Source organism: Sebastes fasciatus, chromosome 5, assembly GCF_043250625.1.
Source record: "Sebastes fasciatus isolate fSebFas1 chromosome 5, fSebFas1.pri, whole genome shotgun sequence".
Classification (NCBI taxonomy): domain Eukaryota; kingdom Metazoa; phylum Chordata; class Actinopteri; order Perciformes; family Sebastidae; genus Sebastes; species Sebastes fasciatus.
The window spans coordinates 25,178,412-25,190,560 of NC_133799.1; the positions used below are offsets into that span (position 1 = coordinate 25,178,412).

The 12,149-nt window shown below is 39.3% G+C and overlaps 1 protein-coding gene across 1 annotated transcript; it reads right to left on the bottom strand.

The window, feature by feature from the left end:
* Window positions 1-1,030: 1,030 nt before the first annotated feature.
* LOC141768089 (uncharacterized) lies at window positions 1,031-12,035 on the bottom strand. Its single transcript, XM_074636026.1, has 2 exons — window positions 10,051-12,035; window positions 1,031-7,173 (listed from the first exon to the last, which is right to left on the bottom strand). The coding sequence occupies exons 1-2, from the start codon at window positions 10,365-10,367 to the stop codon at window positions 6,936-6,938; spliced, it is 555 nt and encodes a 184-aa protein (XP_074492127.1). The 5' UTR covers window positions 10,368-12,035; the 3' UTR covers window positions 1,031-6,935.
* Between the last annotated feature and the right edge of the window lie 114 nt (window positions 12,036-12,149).

Below are 12,149 nucleotides of genomic sequence, written 5' to 3' on the forward strand. Positions count from 1 at the left end.
AGATCATTTGGCTTACTTGCGCCTGGCTTTTTTATCACAGGCCTAATTATTGTGAATTTCCATGATTTTGGCACAGTGTAGGTGTCTAGGATATATAATTAATTAGGCTTTTTTAGGTACAGTATGTATTTATTTAGCCTATTTATCTTCTACTGTTACCTCGATCATGTGCTTAAATAATGTTACACTTTTATAATATGACCACACTATCTTCTTGGCTTTTATTTTGACATGTTTGCCTTCACTTCCTGGTCACGTGACTGCCGTTCTCCGCTCCTCGATTCAGAAGAGAAAATGACAGAAAGAAACTTGAAGAAACTAAATCGGATCGTTTTTTTAATTTGTTTTTTTCGTTTTTCGTTTGGAAACAAAAAACAAACAGAGCACCCACGTGATTCCGTTTTTCGTTTGTGGTTTAAAACGAAAAAACGAAAAACCCACGTGACTTCCGTTCTTCAATTAAAAACGAATAATGAGAAAAGGAATTCGCAAAAACAAACAAACGGCCCGGTTTGGGTTCGTTTTTCATTTTTTGATTCAGAAACGAAAAACGAGAAAACGGCCGTTTTCTGGTTTTTGGTTTAAAACGAAAAAATAAAAAAACGTTTTTTCCTTTCTGAATTCCAAAGGAAAAACGGAATATCCGATGATACCCAGACCCTGACCCATCAATGGGGTCAGAGGGACAGCCTCCAACGCTGTATCCAGTTGTTTTTATAAATCTGTGCTTCAAACTGGGAGCATGCTGACCACCATCCAAGTAACTGTATGTATCGTTAATACAATGACTATTAGGATGTATATATACTGTATATGTAGCAGCAGCATCATGCAGAAACCTACCTCAGGTCATGTGGGAAAAAAAGTTTTTAGAAGGACTTGAAGGGAAAATAGCATTTTGACATCTTAGACCAACATTTTAATATTCGGATTTGAATACATAAGGAACACCACTGGGAAAACCCCTAAAATAATGAACCCGCCCTTAAAGAGTCTGTCTTTAATCACTGATTTATTAAATAAAGTTGAACACACACACACACACATTAAAAACATAGTGCAAGATATTCCCTTGAGTTTCCTTTTCCAAGCACAAAGTCATAGAAGCATGCATATTCAGAGGTATGAAAGAAACAGTCCTAAACAACAAGGTGGATCTGTAATCCTGTGATTCATATCAGCTCTCCTGTTGCAGCAGTGTGTGTGTTTGTCTGTGTGTGTGTGTGTGTGTTTGTCTGTGTGTGTGTGTGTGTGTGTGTGTGTCAGCAGTCAGTCGTCCTTGTGCTGTCAAAGATCACAATATTTGTGGTCATCACATCAGGGAAGCATCTTATTTCAGAGTTGGTGAAGGCTGTTGGACTCCTTCACACAAATAATTCAGTATAACAGACGTGTGAGGGCTGAGAGTTAATACAGATCAATGTATTTTTTTATATGGTCCCTGATATAAATACATTTTATAAGCTAAACTAAACCAATCCTGATGGGGAAAACATTTGTTCAGGATGACGTTTTCAGACATTCCCAGAGAGCAAAGGTTCACTGCGTTGTTTGATAGACGAGAATCACCAGGGGGATCCCACAAAGGAGGATTATTCAGATTTGATGAGCTGAAATGAAAGGAAATCCTGGATTTCCTGTGTGCTTCTATTACCGTGGCAACCGATGCCCTTAAATGTTCATATTTTTTGAAGTGGGGTTGTATGAGGTACTTATCCATAGTCAGTGTATACATATTAACTCAAACAAACTAACCGATCAAGGCAGCAGTAGACTAGCAACTCCCGTGCTCCTCAAGGTAAAATTACTGTTTTTGTCAATGGAGTCTGGTGGCTTTGAAGAGAGCATAGACAACGATAGACAAGGGCTATCTGACGGCAAGGTAAAGCTGTGAAAATATTCTAAATATAGCGTACACTTATAAAAAAAAAATAACTAAACAGCATGGCAGTTGATAAAGAGTGGTATGTAAAAAAAACTTTTTCATAATTTTGGTGATACATACTTGGATTTTTGTGCATTTATATTAATAACATTTCATTAATTTCATTATGAAAATCAACCTGCAGACAGATGTGCATAAGTTAGACAAACCATCATATTGATTATCCAGGAGTTTTGTAGCTATACCTACGAAAAGTAATGCATTGTAATTGTATATATCCCACAAAATCAATGCGCATTTAATTCACGTAATCGTGAAACGGGAAGTATAAAGAGCGACAAACGGAGCGAAACACCAGACTTTCACTCAGGTGACCACTGTTCGTACCCTGTGTGAAACACAAGTCAACATTGATTTATTTGTAACTTCCGTACTTAAGTAACGCCACTTCCATAGTTATTTTAACCCAAACCACGATCTTTTTCTAAACCTTACCAAGTAGTTTTGTTGCCTAAACCTAAACAAGTTGTTTTCTGTGGAGATGGAAGTTTATTTTGAAAAGACTGTATGAATGTAATGAGGGGAAATTGACACGTGTTGCTGGACATTCGTAGGAAAACGCACGAAAAATGAAATATAACTTTTCGTAAGATATACAAACCATTGTATGAGGACATGTTGGATAACAGATCACCTTTATCCCTTTTAATTATTTGTGATTGACAAAGATTTGTCATACATTGCATTCATTTGTGTTGAAAATTCTCCCCTTTTGGTCCAATCATGTCCTGGTGGGAGTCCACCAATATGCAAGATTTCAAAATTTGAGAGGTGGCTGCCAAACAGCATCTTTTTCCTCCTCAACTTCCATATTTGACTTTTCACATTTGAGATTCCCACCAGCACCTGAATGTCTCATACCAAAGGTGTTTTAAAAGTAAGTATTTCACTGTGATGGATTCCCAAGCAAGTCTCTGCAAGTTGATTTGCACATTCAGTAAAAATGTATGGATATCAACGGAAGTCTAGAAGGAAGGAAAAATATATTAAAAATGTCTGAAAATAATGTATTATGTTTTCCTTTACTAAAATATGCAAAAACACTTAACCTTTAAAATAGAGGGCTTCTATGATTACTTAAAGCTCAGGCCGTGTTGCCAGTGAGCTGCAGTGGTCTATTGAGTGGTGGAAAAACTCATATGGTCAGATGAGTCATCGTTCCCCTGCTTTCAACAAGCTGACGAGTACACGTGTGGCACACAAACGCTAGTTTCCCTAAGTATCCGTCCTGTGATGAAGCATAATCAGATGGAAATGAGCTAAATCTGGTACAAAGCATAATTTCTCTTTTTTTGAGATTAATGTATTTTTGTATATGGTCCTTGATATAAATACTATAAACTAAACTAAACCAATCCTGATGGAGAAAACATTTGTTCATGATGATGTTTTCAGACATTCCCACAGAGAGCAAAAGATCAGTGCGTTGTTTGACGGACAAAAAACCCCCAAAAGAAAACTTTCCCCTGCTGTCACCATGGGGATCCCACAGAGGAGGATTATCCAGATTTGTTGAGCTGAAATTCAAGCAAATCCTGGATTTCCTGTGTGCTTCTGTTACCATGGCAACTGATGCCCCTTAAAGGGATAGTTCAGATGTTTTTTGAAGTGGGGTTGTATGAGGTAGTTATCCATAGTCAGTATATATGTAAGGGATAATGTACAGCGAGCGGGTCATTGTTGTGAAATAAACCCCGACAGGGCGATGTCTTGCATCACCCTGAAGGGGTTTATTTAACAACAATGACCCACTAGCTGTACATTGTCCCTCTTATTACACGGCTACTTACTTAAGAAATCAATTATTTGACACAAAAATGGTCCTCCAGAGTCCAAAATCAGAACTGTGCCCATAGCAACGGTCTGTTATATTTAGCAACGGTCTGTTATAGAGAAATAACAGACCATAGAACGCCATGATTGACCAATCACAATTGAGTATTCAACAAAGCCGTGTAATAAATATATATAATAGCACAAACAAACTAACCGATGAAGGCAGCGGTAGGCCAGCAACTCCTGCGTTCTGCAAGGTAAAATTACTGTTTCTTCAATGGAGTCTTGTGGCTTTGAAGAGAGCATAGATAACGGCTTCAGTTCCGCGTCAGAAAGGGCTGTCTGACAGCAAGGTAAAGCGGTGAAAATATTCTAAACATAGCGTACGCTTAAACTGATATTGATGTTTTTAGGTGTCTAAAATACGTTTTGCCGCTGCCTCCGGCCACAGCAGTACATTGCTTTGCTCCCGTGTTGGTACTCCGGTCTGTTTCTCTAAACTCCATCTACTGTAGGTAATACACTGACTATGGAGAAGTACCTCATACAACCCCACTTAAAAACAATCCAACCTATCCCTTTAAACTAACCTGCTGCAGGTGGAAGTCTGCCATTACCACGGTTATGACCACCAATTTAATACAAAGCTCAGCTTGGTAGCAGTATCAGTTTAAAGCTTTTGCAAAGCACTAGTAGCTTTACTAGAAAACATTATATTATTATAAAATGTTATCATTTTCTGTATTTTCAGTAAGGGATAATGTACATCGAGCCGGTCATTGTTGTGAAATAAACACAGACAGGACGATGCCCTGACACAAAGGGTCTTGCATCACAACAATGACCCGCTAGCTGTACATTATCCTGCTTATTACACAGCTACTTACTTAAGAAATCAATAATTTGACACAAAAACGGTCCTCCAGAGTCTGACATCAGAACTGCGCCCATAGCAACGGTGTGTTATAAAGAAATAACAGTCCGTAGAACGCTATGATCGACCAATCAGAATCGAGTATTCAACAAAGCCATGTAATACTATCAATTAAATTCAGTTAATAAAGATAATTTGAGACCAGGCCTGTATTTTCCATCATATATGGAAGCGATTGTGTCACCTACCAAGTAGCGTACGCTAATCAGGCTGTTCTCATACACCATTCGTAGGTATATATACCTACAAAAAGTAATTGTACTGTAATTCGTATCTCACAAAATCAATTTGTATGTAAACCACGTAATCGTGAACTGAGAGGTATAAAGAGCGACCAATACTCTTTATACGTCTAAACCAAAAACACCAGACTTTGGCCCAGGAGTCCGGTTTTCGTATCCCATGTAAGTCACGTAACTTCCGTACTTAAGTAACACCACTTTCACAATCTTTTCCTAAACCTAAACAAGTAGTTTTGTTGCCTAAACCTAACCAAGTATATTTTAACCCAAACCACGATCTTTTCCTAGACCTAACCAAGTTGATACCTCTGAAGACAGAGGTCTATTTTGAAAAGATTGTATGACGTGTTGAGGTACATACGTAGAACAAAAAAATGAGGAATAACTTTTCATAAGATATCATACGAACCTTTGTATGAGGATACGTTGAGCTAATTGACTGCCTTTAAAGAAATATATTATTCTTTCTAATAAAAAGCAAACTATCTTGCCAAGCAAATAAGATGTTACTTCAAAGACGTTAATGTAATTTAATCTGATTAAAAGTAAAGGGTTAGGGTTTTGTTCTTTTATGTATAATATCTGGTGCTCTGAGTCAGTGAAGTGTTTGTTTAAATTAATTCTCTTCACTGTTAATAGATGTGACTTGTGCTTGTTGTGTTTGGTCTGTGCATGGATGTATAATTAGACCTGGATACGATGCAGTCGCTCAGCATGGCTTCCAGTTTTGTTTCTAGTGGCCATTCGCGATACTGCAGTGATAAATCCCCATAGACCACAATCTTAAAAGAGACGTCTGTAAAACTGTTCACAGGACACCTCAAACTGCAAACAAGGTTGAATATGACTCTTTATATTCTGAATTTTTGATTCATGAAGGTTTCATATTTGTAAAAGTTTCCTCGAGCCGAGAAAAGTGATTTAAAAATCTGTGATGTCATAAAGTCTATGGGGCAACGAGGCCAGAGGTAGAAATGCTACTACGCATATTCAGTGAGCCGTATACAACTGAATACCCAGAAGTTAGAAAACTTTTTTGGTCTATTCGCACTGTAATTTTCATTGGAATGAATAGGTGCCATCTTGAGGTCCAGTATCCAGTTTTTATTGGTGCATTCATATGGGGTCGTGTTTACCGTGTTTACCATGTTTACGAGATTAGTCCATATGAACACCCCCCTCATGTCGTATTCACGACCTCGTAAGTGGAAAGTTTCTGAAAGCTCAGAGTTCGCGATTTGTGACGTGAAATGGCGGAGCCCATTAAAGTTCATTTTTCGGTGCATAATAAGTTAATATAATGTAATTTTAGTCGTATATTGTTTTTCTTGGTAATTTTATAATATGTATGAGGAAAATGAGATATTCCCTCATCTTTTTCCTCTGTCATTATGCCTTTGCATTTACTGCAATATGCTACTCACTTGCTAGCTTGCTAAATTGTTAGCCTCTGTGACTTCTAGACGCCAACAGTAACGCTAATATTGACGTTACTGCAGCTGTGTTAACTTAACCACTTGAATGCCATGCATATCGTGTACACGACTTCCCATCTCGTAAACACGGTAAACACGGTAAACATGGAAACACGGTAAACACAGTAAACACGACCCCATTTGAAGGCACCACACAATACATCAATGGGTCTGTGTTAGCTTAGCTTAGCTTAGCATAAAGACTGGAAGTCACTGCAACCTGCCAAAAAATAGCACCCCGTAAAACCACGACTTGACGTTTTTCACACTTCTACTTTGGTGCTTTATTTAGTCCTGTTAAGGCTGAATTCGGTGTGATCTACCCTTCACTTCACCATATATTAAGATATGTGTGTACACCTGCATTGTAATTACAGAAAAGTTGGGGAAAGCATGCTAGGACCCACTGGTCGACATCAGAAAGAAGCATGCTTCAAGTGTTTGATAAAGTTTGTTTGTCTGTCAGAAGACAGCTATTGCAGAGTCTGAGTTAAAAGCCCCATGCAGACTATTTATCCGTCGGTGTGATGTGCGGAGAGCCGGGGCGTCCGTATCGTCCAGCGTCACACCTCAAAGCTGATCTCTCTCGACCGTCCAAACAGGGGCTCTGAGGCCAGGTGTGTGTCTGAGTACGCCCGCCGCAGGTGTGTAGAGCTGCACGTGGTCTTGATGGCAACTTCATAGGGAGGCGGGGGTTCCTGCCACGGAGGAGGGTGAGGCGATGGACTGAAACCACCATGATCCATGGGAGGGTAGTCGAAGTCCTCACCACGAGCGCCTTGTCTGTGGCGTTCCATCGTCCTGCACTCGAGAAAACAGTGGCAGTGAGAAATCATGTAAAAACAATCCCGTGGGAAACACAAGTACAGTTTGTGAGGCGGTTGTAGAGATCAGATGATAGCAGATGGAGTCATGTTCTGTCTGTAGTTGTGTTTCCTGCCAAATACTGGATTTGGGTTTCACAGAGGTATAATGGACGTCTTGGCTGTGCAGGATGATGAAAAGCTTTTGAATCACAGCGGTAAACATGAGCCATGTATACACACACCTTTAACCAAACAGCAGCAGATAATCAGATCTTTTGTTTCAAATAAAACCTGCAGAAAGTTTGGATTAAAACATCACTAGCTCCTGAGTACTACTTTGTTAAAAGAAATAGTTTGACATTTGGGAAAAACGTTTATTCATTTTGTTGCCGAGAGTTAGATGAGACAGCCGATTAGACTGTTGTCAGGCTATAGGCATTATCACTTGCTATAAGCCCCATAGATGTGCGTCAGTAGGGGCCTACTACGCCTACTAGTAGGTTTTATCATCTATTTACATTGTAGATCACCGAAAGAAGGTATAAAAGAACACAACAGTGACCTCTCGCGACCGTAATAATTATGACAGGAGCACCCAGGAGACCAGACTTCGCATCCTGTGTGAAACCAACAATGTGTAGTTGTCTTTGTGTTTGTAGTTATTGTAACCCAAAACACAATATTTTTCCCATAACTTAACAAAGTGTTTTTTTTCCTGATCCTAAAGAAGGGAAGTTGTAGTTTTGTTGCCTTAAACCTAAATAAGTTGTAGTTTTGTTGCCTAAACCTAAAGAAGTTATAGTTTTGTTGCCTTAAACCTAAAGAAGTTGTGCTTTTGTTGCCTTAAACCTAAAGAAGTTGTAGTTTTGTTGCCTAAACCTAAATAAGTTGTAGTTTTGTTGCCTTAAACCTAAAGAAGTTGTAGTTTTGTTGCCTAAACCTAAAGAAGTTATAGTTTTGTTGCCTTAAACATAAAGAAGTTGTAGTTTTGTTGCCTTAAACCTAAAGAAGTTGTAGTTTTGTTGCCTAAACCTAAATAAGTTGTCGTTTCGTTGCCTAAACCTAAAGAAGTTGTACTTTTATTGCCTTAACCTAAAGAAGTTGTAGTTTTGTTGCTTAAACCTAAAGAAGCCTTTTTGTTTGTGTTCAAAACGTGATGTTTCATTCAATTTTACAACATCTTAGAATGTGTTGCTTTTAAGTTTCACTTTCACAACATAGTAGGCGTAGTAGGCCCCTAATGACCCACATCTATGGTTCTGTCAGAAGGTAACCAGCGGAAACACTAGGAAGTTTCTGCCATAAAAAAAGCCATAGACATAGTCGTTATAAATCCAGATATTTAAACATACCAGTCTAAAGCTGACTGTCAGTAAGTGCCTCAACCTAAAAATAATGGACTTATTGCTGTGTGTCACAATCATATCAGAGTTTCTATTAGCCCAAAGCTAACGTGGGTGGGAGTAATGGACACAATATTCTTGTTTTATTGGTGCAAATGGTCCCCATCTGTAGATATGCACTTTTTAATGATACATCACAATTTTATCATTTATAGGTAATTATTTCGCGGAACCCCTCACAGAATGCCACGGACCCCACTTTTAGGATAATTGCTATAGAAACCATATTTAACACTAAAATATTTTATAATTTTAATTTGCCTTGAAATAATACTGGAAAATATTGAATTGAGTGGAATAGGTCATGTTGATTTTCATTTGTGATGAACAATTTTTATTCAGCGGAAGCTCGGCTTGAGTTTACTTCAGTGTGAACAGTCTGCTGCTAATGGCATACTTAATCATTAATTTAGTAGGCAGTATGCAGTACATACTGATTGACTATGTAGTAACAAGTACGTTAGTAAGTAAGCAAATTCAGATACAACCATAGTCTAATGCATAACCCACCTGAAGTGTAATTGTCGTTTTGACATGTTTTTTTTGAGCCAGGCTAGCTGTTTCCCCGTTTCCAGTCTTTATGCTAAGCTAAGATAACCGACTGCTGCTGGCTCCAGCTTCATATTTAGCATAGAGACATGTATGAATTGTCTCACCTAACTTCCATCATGAAAGCAAATAAGCGTATTTCCTCAAATGGCAATTCATATCTTTAACTTCCTTCATTGGTCGTGATTATATTTAGATAACTGTCGCTCGTGGGCGGTGTTGAACTATCACTAAAGGACTGTGTCATCCAGGGCTGAGCACGGCCTGCGGAAGGCAAGATGGCTTTTTTTTTTCCTTCCAAGTTTGAAGGTTCATATGTATATTTGAGAGCGACACGGTGGAGTTTGTATGTTTGCATGTGTTCGCGTGGGTTTTCTCCGGGTTCTCCGGCTTCCTCCCACAGTCCAAAGACATGCAGGTTAATTGTTGACTCTAAATTGCCCGTCAGCCCTGTGATAGTCTGGCGACCTGTCCAGGGTGTACCCAATGTCAGCTTGGATCGGTTCCAGCCATCCCTTGCAACGCTTACTAGGATAAGCGGTTACAGATAATGGAAGGATAGATGTATATTTTCGACCAGAATTAATGAGAAATAACACATAGTGGGCATTTCTCTTGAAAAGTTGCAGTTGTTGAGGTCTGTGGGAAGCCTCTTATGAACAGCTCTATCTCTAACGGACCCTGAAAACTGATAACTGCACCTCTGATGTCATCAAATATGGAGCTGCAACAGGGAGAATGAATTAGACAACATGGTAAAGTGGACAGTAACGATGTTTAGGGACTGGTTTTCTATACAGTACAGTACCGTAAAGAAAATCCATAAATAGATGGAGTCTTATTTTCTAGCTCTAGGATAACATTGGTCATACTTAATACAGATTGAACTGTGCAAAACAGTAATCAATCAATTCACCCACCTGGGCAGAAACACCGACTGGGATTCTGGTAAGCGGCTCCCTGGGGGTGTGAAGAGGGCATGGCTGCCGAAGTTGGGGTAGTCGTTGTACGGATAATGTGGACACTCCGGGTCGAACTCCTGGTGGTTGTAGTTTGCGGCACTTTTGCTGTTCATAGCCCAGAATAGCCCCAGGATGAGCAAGACCACCCCCAGCACCACGCAGCACAGCGAGAACGCCTGCAGGCGGCTCTGGTACGAGGCCAGGAAGGCTGTGGAGCCCCCTGTCACAATGAGGAAGGCTCCGACGAAGATTGCTCCGTGGTGCAGGGAAGGCATCCTCCTCCGGGGGCTGTGACTGTCTCTGAGGTTACTGTGAAGGCTGTGACCGGCTGGATAGTGTCACTACAGTCCCACTGCTCCCCATGCGCTCTGACACTGACCAGACATCCAAAATATTTAGTTACAAGTGTCTTAATACGACAAGGAAAAGCTCATTTGTTCCCATCTCCCATACTGTTAAAAAAAAAAAACTGCTGATCATAAAGTCCAAGTGTTAGTCCTCACTCTGTAGATCTCCAGCTCCTGAGGAAAAGTGAACAAATGAATGTTTTGTAGGCGAATAAAGAAAAATAAAACGATGAGGGCTTTGATGCGCATCAGGCTAAAGTGGACTAGCTGTGTTTATCATCAAGGCAGATGGACGAGAGGACGGCAGAGCCCATTAAGAAATCTTTACTGGCGCCCCACCCTCCCTCTGTCTAATGTGTCTGAAGTGTGTGTGTGTGTGTGTGTGTGTGTGTGTGAGAGAGAGAGAGAGAGAGAGAGAGAGAGAGAGAGAGAGAGAGAGAGAGAGAGAGAGACAGACAGCAATTTCTCTAAACATAGATGGATATATTGGACATGAAATAATTTAGGTCTACATCCTTTAACAAAATAACGCGCTTTTGTAGCCTCATTGTGTTACAACATTCAAATAGGAAAGAGTTGGATGTTTGGCAGTTGAGTTTATTTGCAGGCCGATGACAGATATGAATCAATACGATATCCAGAGCATTAACATAGCAGCAAGCAACTATTGTCTATGTAAAGCTAGAGAGGAGTAATGTCTACCTGAGCAGAGAATGAAGTCGCCCTCTTGCCAACCTCGAGACCTCAAAGATTTCGAAACCAAAGCGTTGAGTTTCCTTCATTCTGGTGATTTTTAAAGAATGAAAATTGCAGAATAGTTATAATTATAAAGTACTCTGCAACAGCAGTTTTATGTAAAATATAAGGCTTTCAACGTTCACGCGATAATACCCGCAAATGAATGGAGCAAAAGTTCTATTACTTGGGAAATATTACCGTGTTTGCAAAGTTCTCACAAAAGAGGTGAACTTATACCTGAGATCTATCTGTAGTGCTATAAGGCTCAGACTGATTGCTATGTTTTGAATAGAAGTGTTTTCACAGTGATTGCAAAATATTTCAGTCTTGAACGTGCGTGTCTAATGTTAGAAACAGTGTGTGTAGTGTTTTGCAAAAAGTGTGTTGCAGAATTGCAAACAAAGTCGAGGCAGATAATGTGTTTGTACTTGCGGTGCCTTTGTTTAAGTCACGGTTACAAAAGTTGAGGTTTTGATGTCTAAGCATTTACTTTCAGTGTGAAAGCAGAAAAACTGTACAGTATGTCAGTCTGGATGAAAGTGATGCACTGACAGATCTTGCCATGCTGCTAGTATGGCTACAAACAAAATAAAAGAGAGTAATGGAGCAGTTAACTGATCAAACAAAAGAAGTTCTAAAAAGTCCAAACAATTAAAAGAAAATCACTTCATTTTAGTTTTAAGGGGGGTAGGGGGGAAAACTTGTGACCTCAGTATAACTAATACAGCCCTGCTATTAATTTATTATTGACAATAAGGGTAAATTAGTATTAAATATGATCCTCAAAATGGTCACAGGAATGGGGAATAATGAAGGGGTCAAATCAGATACATACTGTATCTGCCAGTATTCATGCACTGAATGGGGAAGTTTAGAGTGTGTGTATATATACAGTGTATATATATAATAATAATAATAATACATTAATTTGTTTTTAATAAGAACAAACAAACATAAACATGCCAGGGGTCA